An 18,201-nucleotide genomic window follows, 5' to 3' on the forward strand; every position below is an offset into this window, starting at 1 on the left:
ATATAGCACATGCAAAACCAGATTCCCAACAAATTCATAGGGACCACACTACCCATAGTTCATAAACAAGTGTAATCATTGACAAATAAACTTGATTCTTTCAAGTATACGCATTATATAAACAACCATAGCAGTACATTAGCTACATTCTAAGCGATTCAACAAATAAATAGCAAAATGCACATTTAACATACACCAATTTTGAAAAAATTTTACAAACCCTAACTACGTGGGTGGGTCGCGATAAAAAAATGCCATCAAGAACCCAAATGCAAATCAACAGCAGTCACACAACCCTTCCTTAGCTTTGATGTTGTGAAATTTGTGTTTTCTCCCCCTCTAGACACTCCAAACCACAAAGAACACGTTGATCTTACCACATGTCTCTCTCTCAAAAAGTTTCTGAGTTTTTGGTGTTTTGATTTGCGTTATGTTGTGTTTTGGGGTTAAGAGGTGTTTTTGTAACGACTGGGCTTGAGGTGGGTTGTAGAGATTGACGGAAACATACCACAAGTGAGTTAAGGGACACTTTTCAAACCACGAGTAGGCAAAATGATTTTTGCCCAAACCACATGTGAGTTATGTGTAATTACCCCTTTTTAAAAACTACATAGGAATGTAATATTGATTTTTTTAACTTAATTGATCATATAAAATTTATTAGATAAAAGTATTGACAATCATTAAATTGATTGATTTTGTATCTTTTTGGGATGCTTTATGTGTAGAATATGTTACTTTGGAGTTTTCAAGTTATTCTCATAACAATTTAAGTAATTTAATAGATAATAAATTCTTGCCTAATTTTGATATCTATGAATTTATATATATACCAGTAAAATTGTCATTGGCTAGCTCCTAAATGAAAACCAATTAGAGATTTGCTACATCAACATTTTGTAAAAATGTTGTAAAATAGTTTGTAGCTATAGCATTACTCTTACCACAGAATAATACTAGAGATACAAACTATTTCACAAAATTTTTTACAAACTGCTGATGCGGTGATTAATTATTGGTAAATGAAAAAGTGATATTAATAGTGCGTCTAAATGAAAACCAATAAGAAATTGGTCATGTAGGGGCATTGGGCCCAGTAGTTTACAAAAGATGGCACAACTAAGTCTTTTGGGCTAAAAACCTAAATCCGAGGACATTAAATGATCTAGAAGTGCGTGAATGTACCTCATAAAGAAAATGCCAGGCAAGAGGTGATAAACGATTGACCAATTATGTCCGAGGAATATATTTGTCCTCGAATAGTTAAGCCGAGGTCATAGGAGGAGAGGTTTAAAGTCCCCGGGATATGTTATAAGAAATCCTACGACCACGGGAAGACACGGCACACGTGGAGGACAATAGAAAGAATGGTGGAATATCTAAGGTAAAGCTGCTACCACCGCCCACCCATTAAAGGCTCTGTAATTGATATACTGACTGCATTAATGGAAAGGTTAGACCTGAGCATGAGGTTCGAAACTTGATCCCTGACCCTAGCGGACTTCGGGGAGAAATTGATGGGACAAGTATCCAAAACCAACGTTACAACCATGAGGTGGAAGATGATAAAGAGAAGAAGAGGAAGTATAAATAAGGGAAAGAACCTTCGGAAGAATGAGGCTCTTTCTTTTGAAAAGAAAGACAATAGTATACGATAATCCAACGATCTATAATTGTAATCAGCCTTAGGCAGCAATATTATAAACTATCCTCGGATTGTGTCCGAGGAAGAGTTTTCATTGATACTCTTACAATAATTCTTTATTTCGAGCCATTGGGCCCGGAGCCCGTTTCTTTTCTTTGTTATTTAAACCATCCTTGAAATCTAGATTAAAAGCACACTCTCTACAAATTTATTGTAAAAAGGCATTTCAAGCCCGTTTCCTTTCGGTTGTAGATTGGGAATTTGAACTGTGTCCTTACAATTGGCGCCGTCTATGGGAATTTAGTCTTTGAGGAAGTTTAGAACATCATGGTGGGCTCAGGACCACAACGCAGTGCAGAGTCCGTAGGCTCCCAGCATGAGGATCACTCCTTGCATCCTGATCACGGAGAGAACCGGGAAGGTAGTGTACATACTACACACACTATCAGAAGTACGAGTCATTCATAAGGAGGAAGCAGAGTTCCTAACGAGAGGAATACCAAGGCCATGTAGAAGGAGATTGACGGCCTAAAAAGAAAGTTGCGTCACGAGAGGTGAAGGTGAACTCCTTCGGTCTCCGACCCCTCTTCGGAGGGATCTAAGGACGACAATTACAGGCAGAGGTCCAGGACTCCCCCGAGTGAATCTTTCTCTTCCGAGGAGGACAACCTGCATGGAAGGAATGGCAGAGACTACTCCGCTAAGGGCTTGGGAAATGATGCAATGGGTAGGGCGTTGCACCAAATCTCCAAGTCACCTTTCACGCGCAGGTTGGAAGAAGGGAGGTTACCTCGGCACTTCACACAACCAGCCTTTACTATTTACAATGGCCGAACGGATCTTGTGGAGCATGTGAGCCATTTCAGCCAAAGAATGGCAGTACATTCCAAGAATGAGACCTTGATATGCAAGATCTTTCCTTCTAACCTGGGGCCCGTGGCCATGAGATGGTTTGATGGCTTGAGGGCGAGCTCTATTGGTTCTTTCAAAGAGCTTACTAGAGCATTTGGTTCTTGCTTCATCACGTGCAGTAGAGTTCCTCGGCCATTGGATTCATTATTATCCATGGCCATGAGGGATGGGGAAACCCTGAGAACGTATTCAGATAGGTATTGGGAGATGTTCAATGAAATTGACGGAGACTTCGATGATGTGGCGATAAGGACCTTCAAGGTCAGCCTACCAACGGAGCATGACTTGAGGAAGTCTTTGACGAAGAAACCTGTCAGAAGCGTGCGCCGGTTCATGGATCACATCGACGAGTACAAAAGGGTTGAGGAAGATCAGCATTAGGGGAAGGGTAAGGTGAAGGTTATCCCACAAGAAAGGAGGGATTTCAGGTCGGACAGATACAACAACAATAGGCCTGCAAGAGATTTTTCCAAACAAGCTGGTCATATGCCCCCACAGGTGGTCAACACCGTTTTCAAAGAACCAGTGCAATAGCTGTTAGAGAAAATCAGGCATGAGTCTTTCTTCAAATGGCCAAATAAGATGGCAGGGGACCCTTTGAGACGCAACCAAAATCTCCATTGCCATTATCACCAGGAGAGGGGTCACACCACCGAGGATTGTCGCACTCTGTGGAATCATTTGGAGCAGTTGGTTAAAGAGGGAAAGCTAAAGCAATTCATGTATCAGTCTAATGGGCAAGGAAACCAATCAGGAGTGGCAAACCACGGTGGCCCTTCGACAAGGCCTCCTCTAGGTACAATCAATGTAATTTTCGCGGCACCTGGAAGGACTGGCTCAGCTCCTTTTAGGGTGATGTTAGTGGCTCGGACTTTGGCCGAAGAATCAAGGGATCAGCCGAAGAGAATTAAGGCAAATATCCTACCAGTTTTGGGTTTCTTGGAGGAGGACAAAATGGGGACTATCCAGCCTCATGAGGATGCCTTGGTGGTAACCCTAAGAATAGGGGACTATGATGTGAAGAGGGTGATGGTCAATCAAGGCAGTGGCGCAGATATCATGTACCCTAACCTGTTTAGAGGTTTAAAATTAAAGCTTTAAGATCTTACGGCGTATGACTCACCCTTGATAAGCTTCGAGGGAAAGGCTGTCGTTCCAAAAGGGCAAATTAGACTACCTGTACAATCAGGCTCGGAGGTGGTAAATGTAGATTTCATCGTGGTGGATGCCTATTCTCCCTACACGGCTATTCTGGCAAGACCTTGGCTGCATGTGTTGGGAGCTGTTTCCTCAACCTTGCATGTCAAGGTTAAATTTCATTCTGGAGACCAGGTGGTGGAGCTACTTGGGAGTCAGTCTGTGGCTCGACAGTGTGTCACGGCTGCAATTCTGCGTCAACCTGAGCCAGAGTCCTTGTCCTTGGCTAGCGGAGAGGCATAGCAATCAAAGTCTTTTGGTGCATCCAAGGTAGATGAACCTGCATGTGAAGAATTGGAGAAGATTCTCATAGACGACAACCCTGAGAAGTTCTTTCAGGTAGGGGTTCAATTGCCACAGGAGGAGAAGGCATAATTGATTTTGTTTTTGAGGAAAAACATGGATGTATTTGCATGGAATACTTATGAGGCCCTTGGGGTTGATCCGAGTTTCATTTGTCATCATTTAAAGATCAATCCAGTTGTGGTACCGAGGAGGCAACCACCTCGGTGGTCCTCCAAAGAGCATTCCGAGGCTGTGAAAGAAGAAGTGCTGAAACTCAAGAAGGCGGGTGCTATCAAAGAAGTTTTTTATCCTGAATGGTTAGCCTATACTGTAGTGGTGAAGAAGAAGAATGGGAAATGGAGAGTTTGTGTGGACTTCACAGATTTAAACAAAGCTTGCCCGAAAGACTCTTTCCCAATGCCTCGGATTGATCAATTGGTGGACGCTACTGTTGGACATCCTCGGATGAGTTTTCTTGACGCTTTCCAAGGTTACCACCAGATACCTTTAGCTGTGGAGGACCAGGAGAAGATTGCATTTGTCACTCCCACAGGAAATTATCATTATAAGGTAATGCCCTTTGGTTTAAAAAACGCAGGGGCTACCTATCAAAGGATGATGACGAGAATGTTTGAGACACAGCTGGGAGAGACTATTGAGGTATATGTGGATGATATTGTGGTAAAAAGTAAAGCATTTTCTACGCATTTGGAAGATCTGAGCAACACTTTTCAAACGCTAAGAGAGTATAAATTGCGACTCAATGCCTTTAAATGTTCTTTTGGTGTGGGATCAGGCAAGTTTCTAGGCTATATGGTAACTCACCGGGGAATTGAGGTGAATCCTGCTCAAGTTAAGGCCATTAACAACTTACACCTACCTCGGAATCCTAAAGAAATGCAGAGACTAACAAGTATGACCGCTGACCTCAACCGATTTATATCTCGGTCCGCAGACAAATGCAGGCCTTTCTTTCAGTTGTTGAATAAATGGAAGGGTTTTGAATGGACCGAGGAGTGTGCGGTGGCTTTTCAACAGCTTAAAGAGTATCTCTCGCAACCACCCATTATGTCTCGGCCAGAAATTGATAAATTTTTGTTTGCATATATTGCAATAGCTAACCATGCAGTTAGTTTGGTTCTTATACGAGATGATAATAATATCCAGATGCCAGTTTATTATGTAAGCAAGTCTCTGCATGAAGCCGAGGTGAGTTATTTGCCACTGGAGAAAGCTATTTTGGTGATGGTGCATGCTACACGAAGGCTTCCTCATTACTTCCAATCCCATACGGTGGTTGTCCTTACACAACTCCCTCTCAAATCTATACTTCAGAGTGCGGATTATACGGGAAGAATTTCCAAATGGGGCACTATCCTAGGAGCTTTTGACATCAAATATATGCCTCGCACCTCTATAAAGGGGCAAGTTATCGCGGATCTTGTGGCGGAATTTACTGAGCCCTCATTAGAAGAATATATTGAAGGATCAGGCGTGGGTAAAAAATCAGTAGGCGTGATTCCATACAAAGAGCCTCCGTTATGGAAAGTACACGTTGATGGAACAGCAAATCAGAGAGGATCTGGTGTAGGGCTAGTTTTGGTATCCCCAGAGGGAATTACTTTTGAGAAATCTTTGAAATTGGGATTCTCGGCCACCAACAATGAAGCAGAATATGAGGCCGTCCTCGCAGGGATGAACATGGTTCATAAAATGGAAGAGAAGATGGTACAAATGTTCTCGGATTCATTATTGGTGGTAGGCCAAGTAGAAGGGAAGCTAGAAGCAAGAGATTCAAGAATGCAAGGATACCTAACCCAGGTCAGGTGTATGCAATCTAAATTTGAGTCTTTTTCTTTACTACATGTATCCAGATGTTGGAATACCCATGCCGATTCATTAGCCACACTCGCAACATCCTCGGCGCAAAACCTACCGCTGGTTATCCTTGTCGAAGATCTGTTGAAACCCGCTGAGACGAATGGTAACGTCACTCGAATTCTTCAAATTAGGACAGGGCCTAGTTGGATGGATCAGATAGTAACATTTCTCAAAGATGACATCCTGCCTTGAGAAAAAGTCGAAGCAGATAAAATTTGCAGGAAAGCAACTCGGTTCTGGTTATCCGAGGACCAGAAATTATACAAACGCTCTTTTTCGAGATCATATTTGTTATGTATGCACCCCGAGGCAATGGAGTTACTTTTGGAAGAGTTGCATGAAGGGATTTGTGGAAGTCACACTGGGGGAAGGTCTTTAGCTCATAGAGCCCTTACTCAGGGCTATTGGTGGCCCAATATGCAGAGGAAGGCGCAGGATTATGCGAAGAAGTGTGACCAATGTCAAAGATTCGCTCCAAACATACATCAACCAGGAGGTGTCCTTAATCCTCTATCTAGCCCTTGGCCTTTTGTTCAATGGGGCTTGGATCTTGTTGGACCTTTCCCAAAAGCAACAGGAAACAGGCGATGGCTCCTTGTCGGAACGGATTATTTCACCAAATGGGTTGAAGCTGAGCCATTATCAAATATTATAGACATGGAAGCAAAAAAGTTTGTATAGAAAAACATCGTTACCAGGTTTGACATCCTTCATACTCTCATTTCAGATAATGGTTTACAATTTGATAGCAAAGCCTTTAGGAAATACTGTTGTGATTTGGGCATCACGAATAGATATTCCACTCCAGCTTACCCTCAAGGGAACGCCCAAGCTAAGGCTGTCAATAAAGTGATAGTTAATGGACTCAAAAAAAGGTTGGGTGACGCTAAGGGAAGATGGGTGGAAGAACTGGCACATGTCTTGTGGACATATCGAACTACCCCACGAAGATCCACAGGAGAAACACTCTTCTCCATGACTTATGGAGCCAAGATAGTAATACCCCTAGAAACTGGGTTCCCAACCCTAAAGAAAAGCTCATTCGTTCCAGATAGCAATGATAATCTATTGAGAAGAAATTTAGACTTAGTTGAGGAACGACGAGAGAATGCCATGGTTCAACTAGCTTATTATCAACATAAGCTCAAGCAGGGGTATGATTCTCATGTAAAACTGCGACCTCTTGCACTTGGCGACTTGGTATTAAGGAAAGTTTTTGGCACAACAAAGAACCCAACATGGGGAAAACTGGGGCCCAACTGGGAAGGACCTTATCGTATTACTTCGGTCGCAGGAATAAGGGCTTACAATCTTGAGGATTTGGACGAACATGTTGTATAACGTCCTTGGAATGTAAATAACCTACGAAGGTACTATTATTAAATGAAAGGCACTTCGGCCACTTTTCTTAAAACTGCATTGCGTTCATTGTCTTTGTTCATCTAAGTATCAAACTGAAGCTTGGTGTGCTTGGATCCTCGGACCACATACCTCGTCTAAATTGATATTTTTTACCAAGTGTTAAACAAAACCTTAGTTATGTCTGGTTCTCGGATCATCTACTTTGCAAAAATTAACATTTCAATTGTTTCATCTAAGTATCAAACTGAAGCTTGGTGTGCCTGGATCCTCGGACCACATACCTCGTCTAAATTGATATTTTTTACCAAGTGTTAAACAGAACCTTAGTTATGTCTGGTCCTCGGATCATCTACTTTGGGAAAATTAACATTTCAATTGTTTCATCTAAGTATCAAACTGAAGCTTGGTGTGCCTAGATCCTCGGACCACATACCTCGTCTAAATTGATATTTTTTACCAAGTGTTAAACAGAACCTTAGTTATGTCTGGTCCTCGGATCATCTACTTTGGAAAAATTAACATTTCAATTGTTTCATCTAAGTATCAAACTGAAGCTTGGTGTGCCTGGATCCTTGGACCACATACCTCATCTAAATGGATATTTTTTACCAAGTGTTAAACAGAACCTTAGTTATGTTTGGTCCTCGGATCATCTACTTTGGGGAAATTAACATTCCTTTTCTTTTTATTAAAGTATCAAAGCTTGGTATGCCTAGGTCATTAGACCATATGCCTTATTTCATATATTTGACATAGATCAACTAGAGGTCTAAATGAAAAATCAACTGCTTAAAGTCTCCCTGACATAGTGATAAACGGATAAGAAATCCATGAGCATCACTTAATGCATCTCCTGGCATATTGAACCTGCCTATGGTATCAAGTTCGATCCAGGTTGTGGCTTTGACTTTAGTAAATTAACAAGGGCAAAAGGATTACTGTTCTAAATATATAGCAAAACAAATATGAAGTGATATGATCAAAACAAAACAAAAGTGAAGGCCATCAAACAAAGAAAGTAGAACTTGTGCTTACATTAGATTCAAAAAGTACTTTTGTAATTACAAAGAACTTGCGAAATTACACTTAGCAGAAAATAAAGAAAAAACCAAAACTAAGGAAGAGCAGTCACTGTTTCAACTTTATCTTCAGAGGGCCTTTAGGGCCTTGAGGAGGTGGAAGCTGCACCGAGGACTCATCGGTAATTCATTTGCCTTTGGGATCATCCTTCAAAGTTATCGGATTTGCTTGATCACCCAGCTCATCCTTGGAAGATTCCTGAAGGTCACTTGAAGGCTGTATGTCTTCTAGTGCCTTTTCTTGTATTGGATCAACTTGCTTGGGGAGATCTTCAGAAAGAGCTGAGTCTTTAGACAGTTCACCTCTCTTGTCCTCAGATGATACCTGGGCAGCTTCATCGTCAGCTTGAGAAACGTCAGAAGCTCGAATTGCTGGAGGATAGTAGACACTCTCTGCTTTCCAAAGAGTAGAAGAGGCATCAACCCCAGCTTGGGAAAGTGCCTCGTTCCACACTTAGAGGCAGTAATGTCTACATAACTCAGGAACCTGAGCCTTGAAGGTTTCCGTAATCTCCTTCACACCTATCTCGTAACCTTCCTGTTCAGCTCGGTCCTTTGAATTCTCGGTCTCTTCTTTTGCCTTTTCAACTTTTTCCTTTTCTTGAAGGGCTTTCTCTTTGCCCTTGATGGCCTCCTCTTTAACTCTCTCAAACTCCTTCAGATCTTCTTTGAGATTCTCAATAATCTTTCGTGCTGCAGTGAGGTTCTTGTCGGCTTGTCGGAGCATCAGCCGCTGGTCCTCGGCATGTTTAGTGGTTATTTTGAGATCAGCCTCTAAACCTGACCTCTCACTCTCTGCCTTAACCAACTTGGCTGAGACCTCCTACAGCTTCTTCTTCTGAAGGTCAGAGATCCTTTGATTCCTCGGCCCTCAGAGATTTATACGAGCTGATGGCAATCTCTTCTGCCTTATGGGTAGATTGAACAGCCTGTGAACAAAAAAATATATATATATATATATATGTGTAAGTTTTATGAAAATAAAAAAATATATATACAATAAAAAATAGACAAGGTTTAGAAGAAAAGCTTACCATCGCAAGCTCCTTCTTCAGAATCATAAAGACATTGTGGTCTCTTTTCTTTCTGAGCTCACCCATGTCCTCGGGGAGCAGCAACGCTTGCTCCAATGCGTCTACCACACATGCAGCAGTCCCCTCATCAGATTTTCTAATAGACACATCCACAGTAATAGCCCGGTCATCCATGGTCATGTTAGGGAGCCATAGAGGAGCGTGCACGGTCACCTGCGATTCGGTCCTTTTGTCCGACCTGGTCTGAACGATGCGGGCCTGCTTACCACCCTTTTCAATCTCGGGCTCTTTAGGAAGAAAGCCCTTTCCTACCTCCATCACTTCCTTTCCCTTCTGCTGATCCTTTTTCCTTTTAAGGTCAGCGGATTGGTACGTTGAGTTTGGGAAGGAGGAGGAGGAGGAGGAGGGAGCCTAGACTCAAGGCCTTTGTCAGCACCTTTTTCTTGGGCCCTAGGGCGTAGTTCTTTAGGAGGCTCTTGAGAACCTGCGTGACCCTCAAGTACGTCTTTTAAGCTGGGCTTGACCTTACACTGAATGCCCATGTTATCAGACTGTTGAACAATAGATTGCGAGACTTGCGAAGAGGTGCCGAGGATAGAAAATGAGTCTTCGAGAGGGTGGGGTTGGTTGAAAATCTCGAACTCGTCCTCGGAATTAGATACCTCGACGATGTCTTCTTCCTCCTTTACAATGGGATGGGAAGATGTGGTTTCACCGAGTACGTTTTGTGCATGGATAGGTACTAGGGGAATCCCAACTGGAACGAGTTGTGGAGGTTGTATAGGTTGAGTGACCAAAGTACCCTGAGGAATAGGAGCCCCTTCGGGTAGCAGGAAACCTTCAACGGCAACGCTAATCCGGGGAAGGCGGGGGTCCTTGGCTTTGATCACACACTTCGACGCCTAAAAAGCTTTGGAAATGGGATTGTAGCCGAGGATGAGATGAGCCGCTCGGAGTTGGCCGTCAGTATGCACAAAAACTTCGGCTTGTAAAATCCTGTCCAACCGTCCAAAATCGACAAGGTGAGGATGACGATCTGCTGCGTGTGGATCTGTAGAAATTATCCAAAAAGAAAAGGGGTAAGGGTAAATAATAAAAAAAAAAAAGGTTTTGAGGGCTCTAGATAAAATCCAAAAACTTCACCTGGGATCCCCTCCCTTGTCAGACAGGGTAAGCCGTCGTGCCAATTTCCTGATACGATTAGGAAATCATTTTTTAGACCCTTATTAGATTCGGGCAGACACTGAATTAGCCTAACTTCTGGGTACCTAGATTTTAGGTAATATTCGTCTTTCTTTGTCAGGTAATGGAGGTTATAAACCCAGTTCACGTCGTGATGAGTGAGCCCTAGCTTCATCCTCTCGTTTAAAGCATCTATGAAACCTAAGATCCTAAAGACATTTGGGGCGCACTGGGTGGGAGTTAATCTAAAAGCCCTAAGGTAATCCCTAGTCACGGTTCCCATTGGGATTCTCATTCCCCCTTCGATGAATGCAATCATCGGGATTACTACCTCCCCCGTTTTTCTTTTTACAAAATATTACTCCTCGTTACAGTACCTAATAGATACGTTCGAAGGGATTCGGTACTTAGCCTTGGACTGCTTTACTTTTTCGTTTGAATCCACTAGGGATGCAAATCTACCCATCTTTGAAAAAGGGGGTGTGAAGAAACTAAAAAGATTATGCCGAGGACGAAGGATACAGAGAAAAAGAAAAAGAAAAGGAGAGAAAAACAAAAGAAACAAAGAAGCTGATAAGAAGGAGAAAGTATGAGAGAACTTACTTTAAAAAAGAAGGCACGGTCACCTCGGATAGGGTATTGGGTAAAAGGAGAAGGCACGTGAAGGTAGCAAATGTGGCAGGTACGTTATAAGATTATTTGTAGTGTGTAAGATTTGAAAGAAATTGGTATTTATATATCAATAGGAGTTATGAAGCGGGAGAATTCCCGCCTCAACCCAGGAACAGCTCTCAACCGTTGGATATGTGTCGCATCATTGAAACATGGGGGACATAAAGACGCCAGAATTTAATTCAGGGGCGCTTCACATGCCGAAGCATTGAGAACATGCGACGGGTTGTTCAAAAGTTATTGTCCCCGTCAGCAATGTTGCCAAAAATCCGCAAGATAAAAGGAGATTTAAGTCGAGATCCTCTTTTCCTCCCGAGGTGAAGAAATAAAGAATCTCGAAGGGCTATTGTAGGGGCATTGGGCCCAGTAGTTTACAAAGGATGGCCCAACTAAGTCTTTTGGGCTAAAAACCCAAATCCGAGGACATCAAATGATCTAGGAATACGTGAATGTACCTCATAAAGAAAATGCCAAGCAAGAGGTGATAAACGATTGACCAATTATGTCCGAGGAATATATTTGTCCTCGGATAGTTAAGCCGAGGTCATATGAAGAGAGGTTTAAAGTCCCCGGGATATGTTATAAGAAATCCTACGACCACGGGAAGACACGGCACACGTGGAGGACAATAGAAAGAACGGTGGAATATCTAAGGTAAAGCTGCTACCACCGCCCACCCATTAAAGGCTCTATAATTGATATACTGATTGCATTAATGGAAAGGTTGGACCTGAGCATGAGGTTCGAAACTTGGTCCCTGACCCCAGTAGATTTCGGGGAGAAATTGATGGGCAAGTATCCAAAACCAGCGTTACAACCATGAGGTGGAAGATGATAAAGAGAAGAAGAGGAAGTATAAATAAGGGAAAGAACCTTCGGAAGAAGGAGGCTCTTTCTTTTGAAAAGAAAGACAATAGTATACGATAATACAACGATCTATAATTGTAATTAGCCTTAGGCAGCAATATTATAAACTATCCTCGGATTGTGTCCGAGGAAGAGTTTTCATTGATACTCTTACAATAATTCTTTATTTCGAGCCATTGGGCCCTTAGCCCGTTTCTTTTCTTTGTTATTTAAACCATCCTTGAAATCTAGATTACAAGCCCACTCTCTACAAATTTATTGTAAAAAGGCCTTTCAAGCTCGTTTCCTTTCGGTTGTAGATTGGGAATTTGAACTGTGTCCTTACAGGTCACATTAGCATTTTGTAAGAATGTTGTAAAATAGTTTGTGGTAGTAGCATTACTCATTACCACAAAAGTTTAGATATTCTATCAAATGTTATGTAACCCATTAATTAGCTAAGATTATGGTGAATTTTTTTTTTATTTTTTTTATACAAGATAAAATTTTTACTCTAACCTAATTTAAGTGTATATGTGTGTGAAACTCCCTCCTGGAGACTTGAAACCTGACCTTTGCCCCTCACATCCCACAAGCATCTATACTTGTAATCACTACACCAAGGGAGAGCGGTGGTGAGATTACGGTGAACTTTGTGTGTTTGTATATAATATATATGTATATATTCTAAAACCATTAATGGGAATTTGTAATTGTGATTGTGTTGATTATATACGTTAAACAGTATAGTGGGAAACGTTTAGATACACATGATTCCTTGGTGACTATGTCAATGTAATGGACATGCTTAGGAGTATAGAACCATAACAAATCTTTGTATTTTCTTTCTTGCCATGCTATTTTTTACCCACTTTGTTTACTAAGTTGCACTTAACAATGGTTTCAGATTCAATTAGATAAATGCCAACATTGGTGGAAGAGAAAGATCCACTATATGCAAATTTCCTAGTGCCTCGTCTTTTAATTATCAACTTTTTTTATTATCAAAATAATAGTATTCAAGGATCGGATTACCTGAATTCATGCTATAGTATATTTGAATTTCAAAACTATTCTGATTGTGGCGTTTGGGCCCCAAGCTCATATCATGTTGGATAATTTCTAATAAGTTGTCGTATATATTGTACTTTGGGAATGTAATACTAATGTTTTATGTAAGCCAATATGCTTGGGCTATGTGAAGAAGAAATGTTAAAGAATGATTAAGTAGATTATGTGTAAATCATCATGAAGGTATATGGGCAACTGATTTTGGAAAAGCATGACTATATTTTCGTAATATGTCTTGAGATTCTGTTCTATCAACTTATGGGTTGAACATCCTTTTGGATTCTAGATATAGTCATATAACATCTTGATTATCCATTATGTCTCATTTAAGATTTAAAAAAAAAAAAAAAAAAAAACTTAACTCCCTCAACCACATACAACCCAAAAGGAATGTGGTTGCTGTGAATACGGTAATGGTAAACTTTAATGTTCTAAGAGGGGGAACTACTACATTTAATTTCGTTTTTCTACAAAAGACATTCATACATTAAAATTCATTTTAAGCACAAAATTAACTATTTAACATTATTCCAAAATCAAATTAAATATGCATTTTTATGCCTAAATTAATACTAACAAGTATGATAATGCTTTCTAATAGTGATATTTTTTTTTTTTGAGAAGCTAATAGTGATATAATTATGCAAAATTAAGCTATTATCAAGAAAAATGAACCTTATTGTAGATACATTTTATGCAAGAACACCAAGAATGTGTTCAAAGTAACAATGACAAAAATCATGAAAAAGGAAAATTTAATGTTACAATGTTTGCATGGTTGTGAAGGTCTGGAAGGCCTATATATAGCCTTCCACACCTCATTAAGATACTTATACACGAGGCCACTTTTCATCAATATGGATATTACAATAATGTTTTGAACAGTTAATATCACAAGAAGTTCATTTACTTGCTAGCAAAGCCAAAAAGTATATGAACTTGTAATATGGATATTACAATACGTCTCAATAAGACTATATGAAGTATAGATGTCTAGCTTCATAGTTGTGCTTGCTATTCTTTCATTTTCGTTTCAAAGAGACGTATTTGGACTGGCAAGACAAGTTGATCAAGCAATTTTATCTGAAACTTGGTTCCTGACAGGTTTGGGCAGTCGGGACAAAAATGGGAACACAGGTTATCGCTAGTTCTGGAATTTAATTCTAAGAAAGTAGGTTCAAAAGATATCATACAACTGAGCTCTTCTGAAATTGGCCGTACAAGGAGATTGTAAAGTAATCGAAGAAAGTAGAGAAGATGTCATTGCTTCTGCTAGTAATCTGTTAGATGTCATGCCTTAGGAATTTAATTTTTTGAGTCTTCCCAACTGGAAATCTATCTTACCCAAGCACAGCACTGACAGAAGAAAAAAGTAAAAAATTAACTAAAAATGAGAAACAATGTAGTCAGAAGAACAAATCTATGGCTGCGGTTTGCTCATTTAAAACCTAAAGAATCCCAACAGGCTCAACAGTTTAAAAGTAAATTGTACTAACTTCCCAACTACCAAGCTAAATTGACTGCAATAAGAGGTGGGTGAAAAGGCTACTAAGCGACTCCAGTAGTATCAACTTTCAAATATAACATCAAACAGAGTTGGTTTGTAACTTTGCATCTACTTAAGTATGACATGTATCAGGAGAAAACAAAAAAGAATCAAGCCAGCATTTGATCTGAGTTGCAAGCTGTAGTTAGCACTTAGCAGTGTTATCAAACTTCATTATTTGGGGCGTGGGGAACTTGGAACAGGTGCAAGTGTAAGATTTTAGCTTAATCTGAATAGGCTAAGAACTAACCATTGGGCGCATTAACAGGCCGAGCAAATATGCTATGGCTACTTGAGCTCAGACAGTTAAGGGTCCGTTTGGATAGAACTTATTACTGAAAATTGAAAACTGAAAACATTGTAGCAAAATAATTTTTAAATGTGTGAATAGTGTCGTGAGACCCATTTTTAATAAAAAAAGTGGCTGAAAAGTAAAATTTGTGGGGTCCCGTAAATAGTGCACGGATGCACTGTTCACAAGAGAAAAGTCAACAACTACGGCTTAAAAAAAAAACACAAGAAGAAAATGCAGCTGTGAATAAGTTAGATCCAAACACTCACTTAGAGGGCGTTTGGATCTGCGTTTGTGCGTCCACGTCCGCGTTTTTGCTTTTTTTTTTTTTTTTTTAACCCGGCCGCATGTATTGACTTTTCAGCAATGAACAATGTACAAATGCACTGTTCACGGGTCCCACAAATTTCACTTTTCAGCAACTTTTTCATTAAAAATGGGTCCCACATCACTATTCACACATTTAAAAATTATTTTGCTACAGTGTTTTCAGTTTTCAGTTTCAGCAAAATAAGTTCTATCCAAACGGACCCTTAGTCTGATGAATATCCAACTCAGCCTGGTTTCTGAAACTCAAAGACAGACAACATAATGAGGATGCTTGTTTAACATTTTGAGAGATGGACAAGGAAAAGTATCTAAATGCTTTTTATAATTCATTGATCAGGGGGCAACATAAATCATGACTTCGATATATGTTGAATGATGCTGGCAGGTTAATTAATGTTTTTACACTTTTAAGCATCATGTTTGGTAGAATTTTTCCACAGAAGTACATATTTCACATAGTTCTAAAACCCATCATCAGGAACTGAATTAGTAATTCTTTTTAGGGATTTTGTCCTCACAGAAAAACAGAAAATGTCATAGATCATAAACATCAGAGTGGACCCAACAAAAAAAAACTATTCATAATCTAAGAGAAAAAATTAGAAAATTTTTGCAAATCAAGACCCAATAGAACTATTAAACTACAAATTTGTCACTACCATATATATGTCGCAATCATAGGCCAAGGCATCAGAGCTTGAATTTATACATCCCATACAGGAAATTCAGAGAGCTCACATCACAATCAATACGAAACGAAAATTTAACAATTCATATGAGTGGCGTGCTGCATTAACCAAGTTTTCAATTCAATTTTGTGAAACAGTACTCAACCAAATCACTTTTCCATTTACACCTCTTGTCAGTGTGGGACTATACAGTTCCAAGCAGAATCAGTGTGATGAAAGTTCTCACCACTATAGTTCAAGTCGGAGGAGGTCCACGGAATGAGTTTTCGATTCTTGAACTGAAGAAGAAAGTCATAGCCATCGCGAGGATCCAAAACACGAAACAGAGAAGCACAATTTTTGTTTTCATTGCGATGAGTTCATCAAAGCGATCTTTCTTCTCTGGCTGAGCGTAGAACTCGTCTACAATGATACTCAACAGCGCATCCAGAAGCTTCTTTGATCGAGTCTCTACGTCCACCGAGTTTAAGGCCTGAGATCGAGCATTTTGGAGAAAATCAACCACAATCTCCACCTCCACAGATCTGTTCTTCGAACTATCCAGTTCGCTTGATCTGTACAGATTCATTGCAAGCTTTCCTGGTTCGTCATTTTCAGCAGTGACCGTGGAAGATGGAGTGAGATCAGAAGGAAGCAGCGATTCTGACGAAGCTGAAGGAGCCGGACTCATCGCCATTGAGAAGCTCTAGAAAATGAAACACACAGTTCAAACTAAATTATCTTCATTTCCTATATTTTTCTCAGAAACCAAACGGAGCAAGTTGATATTGAATTCAAAGCTTTGCACGTTCGTAATCGTTCTAATTTCGTTGATAGTGAATACGAAAGAGTAATCAACGCAAATTAAGCATCAAACAACACGACTATCAAACTTATATATAGATAAAGATGAATTTGCGTGCAAAATAGCATTTGTACATAAAATTAGGGAAAATAGATTACATGAAAGCAATTTTTCGAATAAAAATGTACATACAGCTTGAAATTTGGATTGGATTGGAAATTGAATCTTACATCTGTGATATCTCCGGCGTGATTAGATTCCGAGATCTCAGAAATCGAAGATAACTCGTCCTTGGAAGATTCATCGGAAACTGACGTAAACACCTCATTCAAGTTCTTCTTCGTGACCTGGAGAAGAAGAAAAGGCGAATCTGAATTCAAATTCGAATTCGAAACGTAGAGATTATGGTTTGGCAATGTACCTTCTGGAGCTTTTTCAACGAGGTGTCCTTGGATCTCCTATTCGCGAACTCTGGTTTTTGGTGCTCTTTCATTTTTGCGGTGTGTTTTCGCGGAAAGATTTTGAATTTCAACTTTGTACGGGAAAAATGAACCGTACATATATAGTGCGGGACTTGAGAGAGATTTTAATTGGGCTTTGCCGTTTTAGGTGGGCTTTTGCTGCTTCCGAGTTCATACCAGTTTTGGGCTTCAAATTGGCCCAAGTTGGAGTACGCTTTGGGGCAGGAACAGGATGCAAGTTCCAAATTTCATACTTCTATGCGCCTGTTTGGACCAGGCTCGTCGATACCGTACCGGTATCGGCCGTACCGGCCAATACATACCGTACCGGCCAGTGCACCGGTACCGGTATACTTCTATTTTGTACCGAAAAAAATACCGGCCGTACCAGCTATACCGGTTAATTTCGGGCAATACCTACCGGTACAGAAAAAAACTTTTTTTTTTAAGTTTTGTAATTTTTGAATTTTTGTAAGGGCATAATGGTAACTTATTTACATTAACTTATTAGTATTATTTGTTTTCTTAGTATGCAATAAGCAACTAAGCTTTCTATTTTTTATATTGTGTTTTTTTTTTCTTTTTAATTGATACTAAAGTCTAAAACTATGAATAATTTGTTCTGAATTGAGGTAATATTTTATGATAAACTTTTATATTTACTATAATATAAGTGAAATATTATATGCTTATAAACATGATTCTAGATATTTTGGTGTGTGTATATAATATATATATATATATATATATATATATATAAAAAATAGCGGTAAACCCGAAATAGTATACCGATATTGACCGGTATCCGAAATATATCGTAATGGTGGCCAAACCGGTACAGCCTCCGGTACGGTATTGACTTCCTTGGTTTGGACTGAACCTCCTTTTTTTTTTTTTTTTCGAAATACCCTACGGCATACATATAAGTAGAGG

General features: G+C 39.9%; 1 protein-coding gene across 1 annotated transcript; it reads right to left on the reverse strand.

Moving 5' to 3' along the window:
• Window positions 1-15,941: 15,941 nt before the first annotated feature.
• On the reverse strand, window positions 15,942-17,331 carry LOC142614318 (protein SINE3). Its single transcript, XM_075786915.1, has 3 exons — window positions 17,229-17,331; window positions 17,038-17,154; window positions 15,942-16,708 (listed from the first exon to the last, which is right to left on the reverse strand). Exons 1-3 carry the CDS (start codon window positions 17,298-17,300, stop codon window positions 16,259-16,261), a joined length of 639 nt encoding a protein of 212 aa, XP_075643030.1. The 5' UTR covers window positions 17,301-17,331; the 3' UTR covers window positions 15,942-16,258.
• Window positions 17,332-18,201: the final 870 nt, after the last annotated feature.

This window comes from Castanea sativa, chromosome 10, assembly GCF_040712315.1.
Source record: "Castanea sativa cultivar Marrone di Chiusa Pesio chromosome 10, ASM4071231v1".
Lineage (NCBI taxonomy): Eukaryota > Viridiplantae > Streptophyta > Magnoliopsida > Fagales > Fagaceae > Castanea > Castanea sativa.

What these genes read in the sequence shown, in the direction of transcription:
- LOC142614318 (XM_075786915.1), bottom strand. Translation starts at nt 17,300, where the DNA reads ATGAAAGAGCACCAAAAACCAGAGTTCGCGAATAGGAGATCCAAGGAC. An exon ending in CGTTGAAAAAGCTCCAGAAG is followed by an intron (nt 17,155 to 17,228) that starts GTACATTGCCAA and finishes CTTCTTCTCCAG; the next exon opens with GTCACGAAGAAGAACTTGAA. An exon ending in ACGCCGGAGATATCACAGAT is followed by an intron (nt 16,709 to 17,037) that starts GTAAGATTCAAT and finishes TTCATTTTCTAG; the next exon opens with AGCTTCTCAATGGCGATGAG.